Source organism: Camelus ferus, chromosome 8, assembly GCF_009834535.1.
Source record: "Camelus ferus isolate YT-003-E chromosome 8, BCGSAC_Cfer_1.0, whole genome shotgun sequence".
In the NCBI taxonomy this organism is placed as follows: Eukaryota; Metazoa; Chordata; class Mammalia; order Artiodactyla; family Camelidae; genus Camelus; species Camelus ferus.
The window spans coordinates 30,709,837-30,728,187 of NC_045703.1; the positions used below are offsets into that span (position 1 = coordinate 30,709,837).

An 18,351-nucleotide genomic window follows, 5' to 3' on the forward strand; every position below is an offset into this window, starting at 1 on the left:
TTACAAGTTTTTAGTGAGCTATTTATGGATTTTACTTTTTACTAACTGGACATCAGGTATGAAAGAATGCTTAGAATTCTTATTTTTATAACAAAACAAACTCCCCAAACTTAAACCCCTCTAGCAACCTCCTGAGTCTTCATTCTTTTCACAGCTCAGCTTTTTGGAGCTCTCTCACTTCATCTCTTTTCTTCCAATTCAGTGCAGACTAGCCCTAGCCTCTTGGCAGACTTACTCTCCCTGAGTATTGTCACTGGCTTTCCAGTTGTCAAGTTCTGTTGTGTGTGTTGAGTATCTGCATCAAGTGACACTATTAAATAGTTCTTTGAAACTTTCTCTCCCTTTGTCTTCCATGGGGCCATCCTCATTCTTCTGATCCTCTGTTCTTCTGCCCTCCCGTTCAATATTGGTGTTTCCTGAGACTACCCTTAGTCCCCTTTGCGGCCTCATAATCTCCAGGCCTTCAACCTGCAGTGCTTCTGATGACTCACAGGTGAGCACAGTGAAGTGGTTTGCATAGGCTCTGGAATCAAGACTGCCTACAGCACTTACCCAAATGGTGACCTTGGATATATTACTTAAGCGCTCTGTGTCTAAGTTTTTTCTCATCTGTAAAGCAGGAATAACACTAATACCTATCTCATGGAGGGTTTAAGACTTATCATAAAGCATGTGCCAGACACACTGTTCTTATCCAGTTATAAGCTCCTTGCTAGTCTCAGAACCATTAACCTTCTCTCCCAGGATAGCTCTCAGGCGCCTCCAATCCAACATGCTGGAAAATTAACATTTTCTTTCCCTCAAGATTCACTTCACCTGTTTTTCCCATTTTGATTAATGATCCCACAACCCACCCATTACTCCAAGCCAAGAATAGAGGAGTCTTCCTTTTCTCTTCCTTCTTCCTCAGCCCCTGAAGCTAGGTATTTATTTGATCCTAATTTCTGCTTCATTAATTTCTCTCAAATCAGTTCCTTCCTTTCCATTTTTACTGACACAGCCTTACTTCATATCATCCTTACTTCTCTCAGAAGTCATTCTTGATTTTTATTTGTCTCTGAACCCCTACTGTTGGGTAATGGGTCCTGTTCATTTTGGCATAATGATATTTGTCAAATCTCTCTTTCCTCTTCTGCTGCCACCATTCAGATTTTTATAATTTTTCTTCAAGACAATTATAATAACATTATAATGGTAAACTGAATATACTTCAAATTTTAAAAAGTAAGTACAAACTGTCTTGCTGGTGTACAGGTTCTGTCAATCAAAATCTTATCTGAATCAGACAATAAGACCACGTGAAAAGTACAGCCTCTTCTAAATATCCTTAAATAAATTTCTAAGGGTAAAAGAAACAGAAATTTTCATAAATTGTTGTAAGAAACAAAATTTTTATATTGTAGTAAATGCACTTTTTAAAGTTAAAAAAATAAACCTCCTAACTGGTCCTTCTACTTCCTCCTTTCTTGTCTCCCAGTTCCATACCCCCTTTTCTCTTTCATAATGCACTCAGAGTGATCTCTCTAAATTCCAGTGTTATCATATCACTTCCCTGCCCAAAGACACCATGCTGCCTGCTGGGTAATTTCTAAGTTCCTTATGTAACGTACAAAGACTGCCATTCTCCCATGCTGAACTCTGCGAAGCCCCCAAAGCCTTATTTTCTTTTTTTCTCTTAAGATTTTGCCCACACCAGTCTCTGCCTGGAAATCCCCGATCTCATGCCTCCCCTCACTCCCACCTCCCAAAACTCTGCTGTCCTTCAGTCTCAGTGCACATGTTTCCTCCTCTTTCTACTTTAGTCCCCTTTCCACTCAAGTTACAGCACTTGCCACATTGCTGTGATTTGTTCATTTTTTTCTTTCCCCTGGACCAGACCCTGGAGGCCAGAGATTGTTGTGTCTATTTGTTTTCATGTCTTCAATGCCTAGTACACAAGATTAAGAGAAATATATTTGGTGAGAAAATGAATGAAAGAGTAAGGGGAAAAGAAAGTCTTGGAAAAGCATGTACATTGAGAATCAGTGTTCCCTGATTGGGTGAGAGTGAGGGGATGTCTCTAGAACTCAGCTCAGTCGCTTCAAGTTGTAAGTGAAATAATCCAGGAAGAAAATTCTATATGGTGTGAGAGGTCTGGTAGAAGCAGAGCTGGGGCTAAACCCCCAATGATCTAGGTTCTATAATGAAAGAGGAAGGGATATTGATCATTGCTAGTTTGTTAATATGCTTAAAAAAAAAGCCAATACCTAGTAAATTTAATGATAGAAAAATGTCCAAAGTGGGAGATGTGAAGCATACAAATAAAATACATTCATCTGTATTTGACAAATTATATTGTGACTAATAGCGAGCATTTTGGCAAAGTATAAACTTATGTAATGTTTTAAATCCATATCCCTCCAGCTCTGGGAAAAAAAAATCCATATCCCTGAACACTAATGAGATTTCATATATCTTACTGTGATTGATTTTTTTTTTCTTGAAGTTACTGTTGGGTTGTCTTTTTCCTTTTGATTTGTAGGAGATCTTTATATATTCTGGATACTATCCTTTGTCAACTATGTGTTTTGCAAATTTGTGGCTTGTTATGGATTGTAGTTCCTGTTTCTTGTTTAAATCCTTCCTTTTCTCAAAGTCACAAAAATACCTCCCCCCGTTTTGTCTTCTGAAAGCATTATATTTTTGCTTTTTACATTTAATTCATAAATCCACATGGAATTAATTATTGTGTATAGTGTGAACATTTTTAATAATATGGCTTGATTTTGATAGGGTTGTTCTAGACACCAGCCCCCAACACCATCTCCATCCCTTTCTGTTTTTGTTCAAAAATGTCTTGGCTATTCTTGTCCTATGTAATTCTATATATATGGTTTAGAATTAACTTGTAAGTTCTACTAACACCCAGGTGGGGTTTTGTTGGGGATTGCATTAGAATCATAGATCAATTTGAAGACAGTGTTATATCTATTCATTCATTTAGGTCTTCTGTAGGTTTTTAATTTCTTTGAAAGTTTATAATTTTCATCATTAATAACTTGATCAGTTTTGTTGCAGATATTCTAGGTGCATCTTATTTTTATGCTACTATAATAATTTGTGGGTTCTTTTTCTATTTAATTTTTTGACTGATCTTACTACTTACATAATGGTATCAGCTACAAATGTGACAGTATGTTTTTTTCTTTCTTTCAGTTTTTATTTTTTTTCTTGCCTTGCCATATTGCTAAGAACTCCAGAAGGATTAAAAAATAAGAAAGGAAGAAGAATGTGTCAGACCAATTCTAAGCAAAAGAAAATGGTACTGGTTGTATTAGGGTCTATGGAATAGACTTTAAAATGGAAGAAGAATCCCTTCATAGTGATATAAAGTTAAATTCACAAAGAAATGCATAACAATTTTAAATTTATATGCACCTGATAATGTAGGCTCAAAATATTTAGGCAAAAAGTTGTATAACTATGAGAGAAATTGATAAATCTATAATTACAGCAGATTTTAATATACCTGTTTCAGTAATTGATAGAATAAGCAAAACAGTATCAGTAATGATACAGAAAATTTGAACAACAGAATTAGCCAGCTATATCTAAAGGGTATAAAGAACATAGCACTCAATGCAGAAAATTGTTTTTAAATACTAACAGAATATTTTTTAAAAAAACTGACCATATACTAGGCCAGAGATTGGCAAACTTTGGTAAAGAGCCAGATAGTAAATATTTTAGGCTCTTCTGTCCACATACAGTCTTTGTGACATTCTTACTGTCTTTCCATCTTTCTTTTTTTAAACAACCCTTTAAAATGTAAATGTCTTATATTTACTTAGCTTGTTGGTACAAAAATAGACTGTGGGCCAGACTTAGACCAATAATTATAGTTTGCCAATCCCTGTACCAGACCATAAAATAGGTTCTCTGATCATAATGCATCTAAGCTAATCAGCCACAAAAAGATAACTGTAAAATCCCCATATTTGAAAATTATGAAATTGTACTCAGTAACCCATGGGCCAAAATTAAAAAAAAAAAAATTTTGAACTAAACAATAAGAAAATAATGCTCATCAGAACTTGTGAGGTGCAGCCATAGCAATAATTTTTTTTTCTAATCTTAAGTATATGTAATAGAAAAGAAGAATGGCACAGTTAGATGGTAGGCATCCATTCTTTCAGACTGACTTTTTTGGTAATCATCCCAGACTTTTGCTGTACTCATTTGTAAATGCCCTCAGTTTCTGCTTTTTAAGTGGTTACCCCTAGAAATTAAAATGTCTGAATTAATCAGTACTTTTGCCTCTTACTGAACAGTGCAAGAACCTTAGAACACTTCAGTTTTATTCACATCCCCCCACCTCTACTGTAGCTATTGTGCTGTGTATTTTATATGTATTTCCCTCACACGATGATAGTGAATGATGCTGATTTTTCTATCTCATGCAAGAGATGGCCTTCTTCCTGCCTGTAGTGCATACTTCATCTTTAGTGAGGGTTAACTGGTGGCAACTGCTTGCATTTTTAGTTTGTCTTTTTTTTTTAATTGAAGTATAATTGACATAAAACATTATATTAGCTTCAGGTGTACAACATAATAATTCAACATTTATATACATTGTAAAATGATCACCACAGTAAGTCTAGTTACCATCTATCACCATACAGTTATAAATTTTTTTTCTTATGATGAAAACTTTTATGATTTACTTTCTTAACAGCCTTCAAATTTGCTATACAGTATTATTGACTATAGTTGCCATACTGTACATTATATTCCTATGACTTATTTATTTTACAAGTAGAAGTTTGTACCTCTTGATTGCCTTTATCTATTCTGCCCATCCCCCCAGGCCCCTACCTTCTGGTAACCACTGATCTGTTCTCTGTATCTGTGACTTTGAGTTTTTGGAGGGTTTTTTTTGCTTATTTGTTTTGTTTTTTAAATTCCACACAGAATGATATCATATGGTTTTTGTCTTTCTCTGTCTAACTATATTTCACTTAGCATCATACCCTCAAGGTCCATTCATGTTGTCATAATTGGCAACATTTCATTCTCTTTTCATGGCTGAGTAGTATTCCTGTGTGTGTGTGTGTGTGTGTGTACACCACACTTTTTGTATCCACTCATCCACTGATGGACACTTAGGTTGTTTTCATATCTTTGCTGTTGTATATATAATGTTGCAGTGAACATAGAGCACATATATCCTTTAAAATTAGTGTTTTCATTTTTTTCAGATACATACCTAGAAGTGGAATTGCTGGATCATATGAGCAGTTCTGTTTTTAATTTTTTGAGGTACCTCCATTTGTTTTCCATAGTGGCTGCACCAATTTACATTCCCACCAGCAGTGCACAAAGCTTCCCTTTTCTCCATAATCTTGCCAACACATGTTATTTCCTATCCTTTCGATAATAGCCATTCTGGTAAGTGTGAGGTGATATCTCATTGTGGTTGTGATTTGCACCTCCCTGATGACTAGTGATGTGTGGGGCATCTTTTCATGTACCTGCTGGCCATCTGTATGTCTTCTTTGGAAAAATATCTGTTCAGACTTTGCCCATTTTAAAATTGATTTTGTTTTTATTATTGAGTTGTATGAGTTCTTTCTGTATTTTGGATATTGACCCCTTATCAGGTATATGATTTCCAAAAATCTTCTCCCACTCAGTAGGTTGCCTTTTTATTTTGTTGATGGTTTCCTTTGCTCAGTTTGATGTCTCATTCATTTATTTTTGCTTTCTTTGCCATTACCTTTGGAGTCAGATCCCCAAAAAATTGCTAAGACCAATGTCAAGGAGCTTTCCACCTATGATTTCTTCTAGGAGTTTTACAGTTTTTGGTCTTACATTCAGGCCTTTAATCCATTTTGAGTAAATTTTTATGTATGGTGTAAGACAGTGATCCAGTTTCATTTTTTTTGCATGTTCATTTCCCAACATCATTTATGGAAGAGACTGTCCTTTCCCCATCGTATAGTCTTGCCTTCTTTGTCATGGATTAATTGTCCATATACGAGTGGGTTTATTTCTGGTTTTGGGTTCTCTATTCTGTTCCATTGATCTGTGTGTCTGTTTTTATGACAATATCACTCTGTTTTGATAACTATAGCTTTATAATATACTTTGAAATCAGGGATCATGATGCCTACAGCTCTATTCTTCTTTCTCAAGGTTACTTTTGCTATTTGGATTTTTTGTGGTTCCATACAAATTTTAGGATTATTTATTTCTGTGAAAAATGCCATTGGACTTTTGATAGGGATTGCATTGAATCTGTAGGTTGCTTTGGCTAATGTGGACATTTTAATATTTTAATTCTTCCAATCCATAAGCATAGAAAATCTTTCCATTTATTTGAGTCTCTTCAGTTTTTTTCATCAATATTTTATAGTTTTCAGTGTACATGTCTTTCAACTCCTTGTTTAAATTTGTTCCTAGGTATTTTGTTGTTTCTGTTGCCATGGTAAATTGGATTGCTTTTTTAATTGCTCTTTCCAGTAGTTCACTGTTAGCATATAAAACACAACAAATTTTTGTATATTGATTTTTGTACCCTGAAACTTACTGATTTCATGTATTCTAATAGTTTTTTGGTGGAGTCTTTAGGGTGTTCTATATATAAATGATGTCATCAGCCAATTGTGACAGTTTTACTTTTTCTTTTCCAATTTTGATGCCTTTTATTTCTTTTTCCTGCCTAAATTGCTCTAAAACTTCCAATACTATGTTGAATTAAAGTGGTGAGAGTGGGCATCCTTGTTTTGTTCTGATTTTAAAGGAAAAACTTTCATCTTTTTACAATTGAGACGTTAGCTGTAGGTTTGTCATATATGGCCTTTATTATGTTGAGGTACATTCTGTCTACATTTGGTTGAGTTTTTATGATAAATGTCATAAAACTTGTCAGTTGCTTTTTCTGCACCTATTATGATGATCATATGATTTTTATTCTTTATTTTGTTAATGTGATGTGTCACAGTGATTAAATTGCAGATGTTAAACCATCCTTGCATCCATAGAATAAACCCTAATTGATCATGGTGCATGATCTTTTTATTGTATTGTTGTATTTGGTTTAAAATATTTTGTTGAGGATGTTTTCATCTAAGTTCTTCAGGAATATTGGCCTGTAATTTCCCCCTTTTTGTGGTGTCATTGTCTGGTTTTGGTATCAGGGTAATGCTAGCCTCATAAAATGAGTTTGGGAGCATTCAGTCTTCTTCAGTTTTTTGGAAGAGTTTGAGAAGGATAGTTATTAAATCTTTGAATGTTTGGTAGAATATACCAGTGAAGCCATCTGTCCTGGAGTTTTGTTTACTGGGAGTTTTTTGATTACTGATTCAATCTCCTTGCTAGTAATTGGTCAGTTCATATTTCCATTTCCTCATGATTCAGGCTCAGAAGATTGTATGTTTCTAGGAATTTATCCGTTTCTTCTGAGTTGTCCAGTTTGTTGGCATATAGTTGTTCATAGTATTATCTTATGATCCTTTGTATCTTTGGTATCAGTTTTAACTTCTCTTTCATTTCTGATGTTGTTTATTTCACCTATCTTTTTTTCTTAGTGAGTCTAGCTAAAAATTTATCAATTTTATTTATCTTTTCGAAGAACCAGCTCTTGTCTTTTTTTCCAATTTTTTTTTAGTCTCTATTTCACTATTCCATTATGATCTCTATTTTTTCCTTCCTTCTACCAACTTTGGGTTTTATTTGTTCTTCTTTTCTGGTTCCTTTAGGTGTAAAGTTAGATTGTTTACTTGAGGTTTTTCTTGTTTCTTGAGGTAGTCCTATATTTCTGCCATCCCTCTTAGAACTGCTTTGCTACATCCCATGGATTTTGGTATGTTGTACTTCCATTTTCATTTGCCTCAAGGTCTTTTTTTAAATTTCTCCTTTGATTTCTTCATTGACCCATTGGTTGTTCAGTAACATGTTGTTTAATTTCCACATATTTACTATTTTTCAGTTTTCTTTTTGTAATTGATTTCTAGTTTCACACCATTGTGGTTGGAAAAAATGCTTTATAAGATTTCAGTCTTCTTAAATTTATTGAGACTTGTTTTGTGGCCTAACACATGTTCTATCCTGGAGAACATTCCATGTGCATTTGAAAAGAATATATATTCTACTGCTCCTAGATGGAATGTTCTGTATTTATCTATTAAGTCTGTCTGGTCTAATGTGTAATTTAAGGCCAATGTTTCCTTATTGATTTTCTGTCTGGATGATCTATTCATGGATGTAAGTGGAATGTTAAAGTCCTCTACTATTATATTGCTGTCAATTTCTCCCCTTAGGTCTGTTAATATTTGCTTTACGTATTTAGGTGCTCCTGTCTTGGGTGCATAAATATTTACAAATGTTACATCTTTTTGTTGGATTTAGTTCTTTATCATTATGTAATGTCCATCTCTATCTCTTATTAGTCTTTTTCTTCTTTGTTTGTTAAGGACGAAACTCAAAAAATATCTTTATATGAACTTCTATTTTTTTTTTAATCTCAGCCATTTAAATTCCCATTTTAGGAAGTCTATTCATTTCATTTTTCACTTTCTGGGGGAAAAAAAACTATACTACAAATTGATAGTTTATGGTAATGGTTAATATTTATGTCCTGCTTTATAGTTTACAAAGTGCTTTCACGTTTTTATTTGATTGGTTGTTTGTTTACTATTTTTTTCTTTTTTTTTTTTTTAATGGAGGTACTGGGGATTGAACTCAGGACCTTGTGCATAATAAGCATGTGCTGTATCACTGGGCTATACCCACCCCCTAAATATCTATTTTCTTATTTGTTCAACAGTAAGAAATGTATAAAGGACAAAAAAGTAATTATTGCTTAATTTTATTCTCAAATTACTTTGAATCAACAAAAGATAATCTGTTTAATCTTATTTGACCCATAGGGTGCCCTTCACTTACTGCACTTAAATTTTTATGAATAATTAAACCTGAATAGAAATCCTTTGTAATTCTTTGATAATTTTAATTACATGCCTAATTGATATTGAACCCCTCGTGGGTATTAAAACAAGGTTGTGGTGTTGTCCAAGTTTTTCTAATTAAACTTAAAATTAATAACTTCACTTATTGAAGAGTTGTTGAGTTCTATAATTTCAGCAGGAGCTAGAAACTGGGACCTATTTATATTTTTTATTAGTTGCTTCTGTTTCTTTTTTTAAATTGCTTTTTTAGAGAATTTCTTTTTAAACTGTATTTTGCATTTAAAACTTGATGTCTCATAGTACGCTGTTCAAAATAATTCAAATTTAGAATATTTAAAATACCCTTAATCAGAAAGATCTGGTAAGCCATATTATAAAGTGGTTCTAGCAGTTGTGTTCTAAAATATCCACTGGGGAGGTATGAATGTGGCTAAGCCTTCTGTTTCTTTAAGCAGTTTGTCACTGGGGGTTGAAAATTAAGAGAGAAAATCATTTAATTTAGTTTTTGTGCAGTTTAAGCCATTTGTATATAACCTTTTAACTTTATGGTACTGGGTTTTGCTGCAGAGCCCTAAGTACTCTCTCTAATCAATGAAGATTCAGGTGTGCTTTCCAGGAAAATACGTATGTGTCATATAATTGGGTGACCCAGCGTTTGAACCCCTTTCCTTAATAGTCTTAATGTGAACAACATCCCTCCCTGCTTCCTACCTTCAGAAGCTGAAAACCCAGATTCTCATTCTCCCAGCTCCCTTTCAGCTAAGGTTCAGGACGATAATTTGGACTCAACCAGACAGAGGTATCTGTCTAAATTCTAATCTAAAGCTAATTAATCCACAAAGAAGTAAAGAAAGAGAATATTTTAAGTGGCAGTGGTGACCAGTATCATCTGGTTCCTCTGGCTGGAAGTCTCAACAGCAGCATCCAGTGGCAGCCATCACAGTTTAGTAATGATGTTTGGTAATGATGAACTTTTGTTCTCACTGTACTGGTTTGAGATATGACTGATTTCAAATCATGATTCCATCTAAATACTCACCCTTTATCACTGCCTATTCCCCCAGACTGATTCTCCACCCTTCTTGGCAGTTCTAAGAGAAACTTGAAAGGATTCAGCCTTTGAGGTTTTTAGTTGCTTGCAGTTAAGCACCCTGACTAATACTCTGCCAGTGATTTGTGTTTGCTGCTAATTGAGTCTCTTTAACACTGTTCATTGTGGTTACTTTAACTTTTTCCCTTTCTCATTTATTCTGTTGGTACCGTGGAATTAAGTGACTTAATCTTGCTAATACTTTTCAGAGGTGTTGTAAGGATTATGTGAGGTAATGTGTCTACCCTGGTCCTAGCACTCTTCTAGCAAATTCTGTTATTTATTATATGGGTTATTGTCTGTCTCCCCCACTGTAAACTCTACAAGGGCAGAGAGCTTTGTCTATTTTCATGGGCCTAGAACAGTGCCTGGCACTTATTTATTGAATGAATAAATGAATCTGAATATTGTCCTTGCTCTATGAAGATGCCTGTGTTCCTAAATACACAAAGAAAATGAAAAGATCATCTATGACTCCCAACATCTCACACCAACTCCAGAAACCTATCACCTATCACCCATTCTTGTCTTCGTCATCTCTGTTTCATCTCAGTGAGGGTTGTTTCTCTTTTCAGAGGCTAATTGGCTATGTCCTAAATTATCTCCCCTCCTACCTCCTCTAAAATGACCATACCTTTTTGATTATCCCCTGATTCTTATCATATGTTCCTCTCTCCTTGTTCCTTTCTGTAGTTTATGATTGACTAAATCTTTTGCTTAACCTTTTCTTGAAGAAGGAAAAAAAACAGACTAATTTTACCCTGAAAATCCTTCAGTCTGGCACCCCATGTCTTCTTCTGTACTGCCAAATGTCTTAAAAGAGCAAAAATATTGCTGTCTTTTTTTTTTTTTTCCTAAATCCTTGGTTATACCTCTGCCCCTTGCAACTGGCTTTCCATACTTCACCCCACTACCACAATTGCTCTGGCAAGATTTTTTGTGACATAATTGCCAGATTCATGATCTTTGTTCAACCTTCATCCTCTTTAATTTCTCCATGGATTTGACATTTCTTTCTTCAGTTTAATTTAACAAATATTTATTGAACATGTACTTCATGCCCTGCATTCTGTAAGGCAGTAAGGATATAAAATATAAATAAAAATTATGTGCAACAAATAATATATCACAAGGGATATTATGAGTTATGTATAACATCTCTTAGGACTGTGGATGAAAAAGCATTTTTCCTGAGCCAAGAAGAGGATCAGGGAAAAGAAGATGATGACTTATTACCAGATAATAAAGGGAAACGCATAAAGAGCAAAGTAACATTACCAACAGTACAGAAAGCATGAAAGTGCTTGATTTTTTTTATAAAAAAAATCAGCAATTAGTCTAATATGGCAAAAATCAAGCTACAGTAAACCAGATAAGGATGTCTTATAATAAGCTAGGCAAGATATGATGAAGTCTGAACTAGGATGATAGAGAAGGGAAGGTGGGAGTAGGATTGCTAGAGAAGTATTTCAGAGGTAGAATCAGTAAAACTCAGTGCCCAGTTTGTTACTGTGTGACAGTGGAGTCATGGGGAAGGATATCTTCTGATTGGGACATAGCAAAGTGTTTGATGCTGTGGAATACACATATAATGCAGTTCAGCAGGCCATTAGGTATGTGGATACAGAGGCCAGGGATGTTGTCAAAGGCTGCAGATAAAAATTTGGGGTAGAAATTGAAGTCATGAGAAGGATGAGATAAAGATACGGTCAATTTTGAAACAAGAGAGGAAGGAAGTTTAAGAGAGTCATACTTGAAGGACTCTATTTTTGAGAAGTAGAGAAACTATGTTGCCTGCTTTAGTGAGGGGTGTTTTAATGGTGACAAAATTTTGGAACAATAACTGTGTGCCTATAGTATTATTTTTCTTGTCCGTTTTTCAGTATTTGGTAATTAGCTGGCCTAACTCTACCAGATCTTCATTTGTTAGTGGCATTGCTTTTTCTCCAGCATCACTGTCAATTTCATGATATCCCACCTGTTTTGCAAAATTTGTGATATTACTTTGCGTTGTCTTTGTGTTATGTTGACAGATGTATCCTGCATCAATAGGAGGCCAACATAATAAAGATGGTGATATGATGGGGATAGTTCTAGGAGTTACGGACACATTTGTGCATACAAAATCGAACTTCTGTAGCTTACACTTTAATAGAGAGAGGTAGACAATAAATAAATAAATAGAGAGAGGTAGACAGATATAATGGAGAAGAATAAAGCAGGGTAAGGGGAAAGTAGAAAAATTGAGCAGAGACCTGAAAGGAGAGAGCAGTCATGTGGATATCCTGAGAAAGGACATTCCACAAGGAAGGAACAGTAAGTGCAGAGACCCTAAAGCAGGATTGTCTTTTGGTGAATTCCAGGAATAACAAGTGAGCCTGTGAGGCTGGAGTAAAGTGAGCACAGGCACAGGGCTAGTTGAAGACAGAAGTTGTTAGAGGTAGGGGACAGATTATGGAGGGTAAATTCTCAACCAGTTAGATTCAAACTTCTTCATTTTATAATAGCAATTTTGTAATTCCATCTTTACTGAAATATAATTCATAGATGATATATAACTTCCTTAAAAATTTCAAAATATAACTTGAATACCCTAATTAGAGAAAATTTATTTATAACATGTTTGATATGTAAATTAAACATGTACCGATAACATGTTTTTATTAGTAAATGCCCAGGTGGGACAATACAGGAAGACAAAAACACCCTATAAAACTACCCTAGGGAACTATACTTTCTGAGAACAACTTGGTAATGAGCTGTGGTGTGGGCCTTTGTTAGGCATTTACCCTGAATGGAGAAGCTGGAGGATTTAGAGTGAAGGAGTAACATAATCTGACTAATATTTTAAAAGAATCATATTGGTCTCTGTGTGGAGTGAGGCTGTGGGTAGACAAGGGCAGAAGCCAGGAGACCACGTAAGAGGCTATTGTAATAATCCAGGTGTGAGATAAGTTGGCCTGAGGTGATAACGAAAGAGGACTTGAGAAGTGGTTGAACTCTGGGTGTACATAGAAGGTAGAGGATTTGCTGATGGATTGGATATACAACGTGAAAGAAAGAGGAGTGAAGGAAAACTTTGGCAATTTTCACCTGAACAAGTGTAAGGGTGGGATTGTGGTTGATTTAAAGAAAGCTAGAAGGAGTCTTTGGGGAAGGGGAGATCAGGGGTTACTTTTTTGGATATATTAAGTTTAAGATATCTGTTAGACATCCTGGGAGAAAAGATGTCGAGTTAAAACTCACATATATAAATCCCTAGAGTTCAGGGGAGAGGTCCAGACTAGAAAATTGTTATATATATTTGTTTAGGTGGTGGAGTTATACAAAAGATAGACTACCAGTGATTCACTAGTGGAGATGAGATTTTTATGTTCATTAAATTGGGGGATGAATTTAATAAGGTTATAATATTGACTGACATAGATTATAAGACTTTAGAAGATTTGAGCCCTGCCACTTAGTTTTGTTTTCTCTGCAGCCCCTAACCATATCCATCTGGCTACATATCTAATTAGGTTTGCTAAATAAAGAAGGAGTGTTTCTCCTAAGTTTGGACCCAGAAGATCAGGTCTTTTGAGTTAATAAAAAAGAGTTGGACTCTCTCTTACTTTAAGGTTTTTAGTAGTGTTAACTTACGTAGAAATTTTAATTTGTTCAGATGGGATAAAGTCAGTATTTTGGAAGGAAAAAAATTTTGTTATGCATTCTAACCTCTATACTATAAATATTACTTTTATTAATTTTTGATTATTAAAATTATTAATCATACAGCACTAGTATAATCTTCATAAAATTGGTGTTAAAATGGCTGGTGTGACCTTAATGTAGTTTCTACAATATAATAATTACTTGCATTATCCTGAATGTTCATTTGATTTTCTTGTAGGAAGATTTGGAAACTGGAGTTCACCTTGACCCTGCTGTCAAAGAGGTTCAGTATAATCCTACCTACGAGACCATGTTTGCTCCTGAGGTAAGAAAACATGTTATATTTGTGAGTGTCCTTTGCTAAAGTATATAAATTATACATAGATAGATAAACAGTTGGTGAACTTTCCAAAGTTTTCTCACAGAAGTATACTATTTAAACATTTAGAAAATGTATCTGGTTATGTCAATTATATCTCAATTTTAAAAAAGAAAAATATATCCTTCTATTCTTCAAAAGTTTAAATAGTATGCTTTTGTGAGAATACTTTTAAAACTCCACTACTGTTTATCCCCCAACATTACAACTGTCTGATGGCATGAAACTATATCTTTTAAAAAATGGAACGTTAAAATATCTTACTCTTAGATGCAAACTTAGTTAACATCTTCCTCTTAGAGTTGATAAAGGAGTATTACACAATCATAAGGGGAAAAATTTTGGTTTATTATGAAACATCTAGTTACAAATGCTGCTGTGTTAAATGCTAAAAAAGGTGCCATACTGACGTGGTTGCGGCTCAAAAATAATCACACTGTTTATTGCTTGCTCTGAGTCAGACACCTTCTGGATTCTTTCTTCTCATTATTATAGATGGTTATGGAAGCATTTAAAAAGATGAGGAAGAAAAAAACCAGAAACAGTGGAAATTGTCTATTTAGGAAAGTCTTTGTAGAAGATTAGATTTCCAGATATTTTGCCTTTAAAAAGAGAAAAAGAATGCCCAATTGACAAAATACAGATGTCAGAAAAAGTCATTATTAAAAAAAATGATAATAAGGTCTCTAAAGTAGCAGAATGTTTAAGAGCCCTTTAAAGATGGAGATGAGGAGCTATCTCTTACTGCATCCTAGTGGAGAAACAAGTACTTTTTCATACTTTTTATTTTGTAGCTTATACTCATTGTCCTTTTTGTTGATATATCAGAGTCACAGAACTATTTCGTATAATTTTCCTGCTTAGGTAATGGAAATGTGTGGCACAGTGAAGGATGTCAGTGCTAGTGTTTATTAGATAGTACTCTGGCTGTTCTCTGAGTGTACAGTAAGCAAAAATCTCATTCTCATGCTCTGAGACTGTGGCACATTTTTAAATTTTATACCATTATTTCTTAAATCCTTATAACCTGTCAAACTAGAGGCTGTTTTATTACCCTTGGTACATTTTAGCTGGCATGTTAAAGAGGGCTAGTACATTATGTATATGCTGCGTGGTTTTTTTTAAATGTAAAGTTCTTTTAGCCACTGAATTTAGAAAATGAGAAAATTTGGAAGTGGCATGGTATATGACATTCCTATGTCAGTGTATTTTCTCTGAAGTCTATTTTTCTTAAATTTTTAGATCTTGTGTAATAGCTAATATATTGCTATGTAATTAGTTTTTGAAACTTTCAAGAAAAATTCAAAAGGTCAAAAGATATTGTGGTGCTCTTGATAACACAGTAGGTTTATCATTCTCTTTGGGGGATTATCAATTCTTTAATTTTCTGGGAGTTTTTTCCCCCATATTAGGGAGCCTCACTTAAATATATAAACTAGTTTATGTCAGGAACCTTTCAGTGTTTACTGTCAACAATTTAAGAAAAGAATGGTAAGACTGAAAAGCGAAGAAAATGATAATTTTTCCTGGTTGTCGAATGAATTGTCTGTGATGTAACCAAATTATTAACTTTGAACTTTATAACTCGGGTCTGTATAACTTGGCAAAGTCTAGAAAGATGTTACTAGGGACTTTGCTAGGTGAAATTCAGGTTCCCATATTTGGGATTCCATCATTAGAAACAAGATCTAATCCCTCCCCTAAAGCTAGTAGTTTACCAGAAGGGATGTGCTAAGTGTTTGGGTTTTCTTTTTTTAAAGACAGAGACCAGAATTTGTCCTCTAAAGCACAAGTCAAGTTTAAGAAGAGATTGTATCTGATAAAAAAAAATTCTATGAAATAGTAGTATTTTAAATGAGCAATACAGTCCAGGTTAAGAACATGAGATGTAGGATTAACCAGACGACTTACTAGCTCTTGTGTGACCTTGGATTATCTTAGTTTTTTAGTTTTTTCATAGGTGAAATGAAGATAATTTCTACTTCACCAGGTTATAGGAGATAATATAAGGTTATAAGGTTATAACTGAGATAATATGTGAAGTGATTAGGAAACTCTCTAGCACAGAGTAAGCATTTAATAAGTGATAGCCTTTATTGTTATTTATATTAATATTATTGGCATTGATGGCTAGGTAGGCTTTTATGAGGAAAGATTCCAGGCAGAAGGGAGCAGCATGAGCCAAATCATGAAGGATGTAAAGAACGGAATGTTTTAGTCATTATCAGTAGGGGAGAAGGGTTGTAAGGGGCCAGGGTGTAAAGACTTTTGTTTGATTTAGTAGATGATAAATAGATTTCTAAGGTCCTTTCTGGGAGAGTGGCATAATCAAAGCTGAATTTTTAGGAAGATTAATTTGGTAAGGCTTTGCATGATGGAAAAGGACGGGGATAGAGACTGAGATAAAACTACCATTTATTACATTATGCCTGGTACCACACTGAGGGATTTTGTATACCATGTCTCCTTTAGCTCTCACTACAACCCTATGAAGTAGGTACTTTTATCCCTTTTATAGTGAGGAATTCAACTGTCAGCTTAAAATGCCAGCAGGTGACATATTTGGGGATTTGTGTCCAGATCATCCTTAACAATCACTCCATAACTAGAAGATCATCTTGGAGGACATTGTGTAGTTTGCGGGTACACCTCCCATTTAATTCAGTAAATTAAAGAATTAACTATTTTATTTTATAAACTATTGTTTCTCCCTCCCAACCAAGGAACTTTCCTAGTTGGTCTACCTTGTATAAACTTTCTCAAATTATAGATAGAACCTAAAGACATAATAGCCATTGTTCTAGTCTAGTGATTTTCTTCATTTTACTCAATCCTTTTGAATCTGCTTAGAGAAAAGCATATTTGTTAGCTTCTCTAGGCTCATTTATAGCCTATAAGCATCATAGAGAATTTCAGACTCCTTAAAATACTACTTCTAAGAATCGAAAAAATATAAAAGTTTAGAGGGGAAAAATGCCAGTTACTGTTTAAAATCTGGGTGTAAGGGTCCCTATAAATTTTAGTGTTAGAATGAACTTTAGAAATCATATAGGTCAGCTCTTTTATTTTACAGATGAGGAAACTGAGGCCCAAGGTCATAGAACCACTAGTAAAATATGCTATAGTAATATTTAAACTGTGCTTATGTGTTACAAGATTAAGGTATTCTGCCAAAAATAAGTGAATTGTGATGCTCTTTTCCAAAATTGTAGAAGATAATCAGTAGACTCTTTTCACCTTAAAATTTGTTTGTAAATATCTTATACATTGATTACTGCAATAAATATTAATGAAAAACTTAACAGCAATCTAAGTATAATATGGTTGTTTGTTCAATAACTTGGAGTTCTTTTTTTTAGTGTGTGAACTTATAGTTAGGATTTCATGTAGTCAGTTTTTATTCATATGTTAATTCCTGAGATGTTAAGATATACTGCTAAGGCATCAACTTTCAAGTACTCTACCTGCTGAAGACTTGAGAGCCACTCCCTTATAGTATGTGGGTTTCTTAGATTTATCAATCAGTCTTAAATTGAAAATACTTTTTTTTAAGTTTATAAATAAATCACTACTTCACTCAAATGACAGATGTAAGGTTACTCTACCTCAGAAACTTTTTTTTTGGTGCAGTGATGTGAATTAATATTTACACATATATTTTATATGGGAGATTTACAGTTATAATTGACTATAATATACTTCACTATTGTCTTAGCTAAGAACTATTACCTAATTGGAACTCATATCTAATTAACTTGAATATATATTTTTTAAAATCACTTGAATATATATTTACACTTAAAAATTAACTACCTAAAGTTGAAAAGAAGTATTTTGAAATCAGTTTTGTGTTGTTTTTAAATATACATTGTTTTGTTTTTTAATGGTTAACCCAGAATTAAGAGTTACATATTCACACAGACCAGGAACATCTGGTAAACATCTTTTGAGTAATTGATAAGAGCTAAGTCCTGCTGAATAACATTCTCTGCTTTTCTCTGTTGACATTTAATGTCTTTGAGGTTAGCTCCAATACCTGCCAGTAACCAGAAAGTTAAGATGAGCCAGAAGTAGATGGATCCTACTGCCAGGCAGCTTCCTATATCAGTGGAAGATTTTTTTTTTTTTTTTTGGTCTCAGTTTAAATATCTGTAAAACATAAGCACATTTAAATTTTCACACTGTGTTAGGAATAGCACCATATGTAAGATATACTTGTTAAAATATATGGATCTATATTCTTATAGAAATCAAAGTTCTTAACACTGAGAATTTTTCTTTAC

General features: G+C 34.0%; 2 protein-coding genes across 3 annotated transcripts in view; one reads left to right on the top strand and one right to left on the bottom strand.

The window, feature by feature from the left end:
• The window catches only part of WASF1 (WASP family member 1), a 123,249-nt gene that overhangs the window by 70,586 nt on the left and 34,312 nt on the right, over positions 1–18,351 (bottom strand). The gene's annotated exons all lie outside the window — the stretch shown is intronic.
• The window catches only part of CDC40 (cell division cycle 40), a 44,382-nt gene that overhangs the window by 1,471 nt on the left and 24,560 nt on the right, over positions 1–18,351 (top strand). The window contains exon 2 of the mRNA XM_006187409.3: positions 13,928–14,014. Coding sequence (XP_006187471.1) covers positions 13,928–14,014 — 87 coding nt within the window. The remainder of the gene's footprint in view (positions 1–13,927; positions 14,015–18,351) is intronic.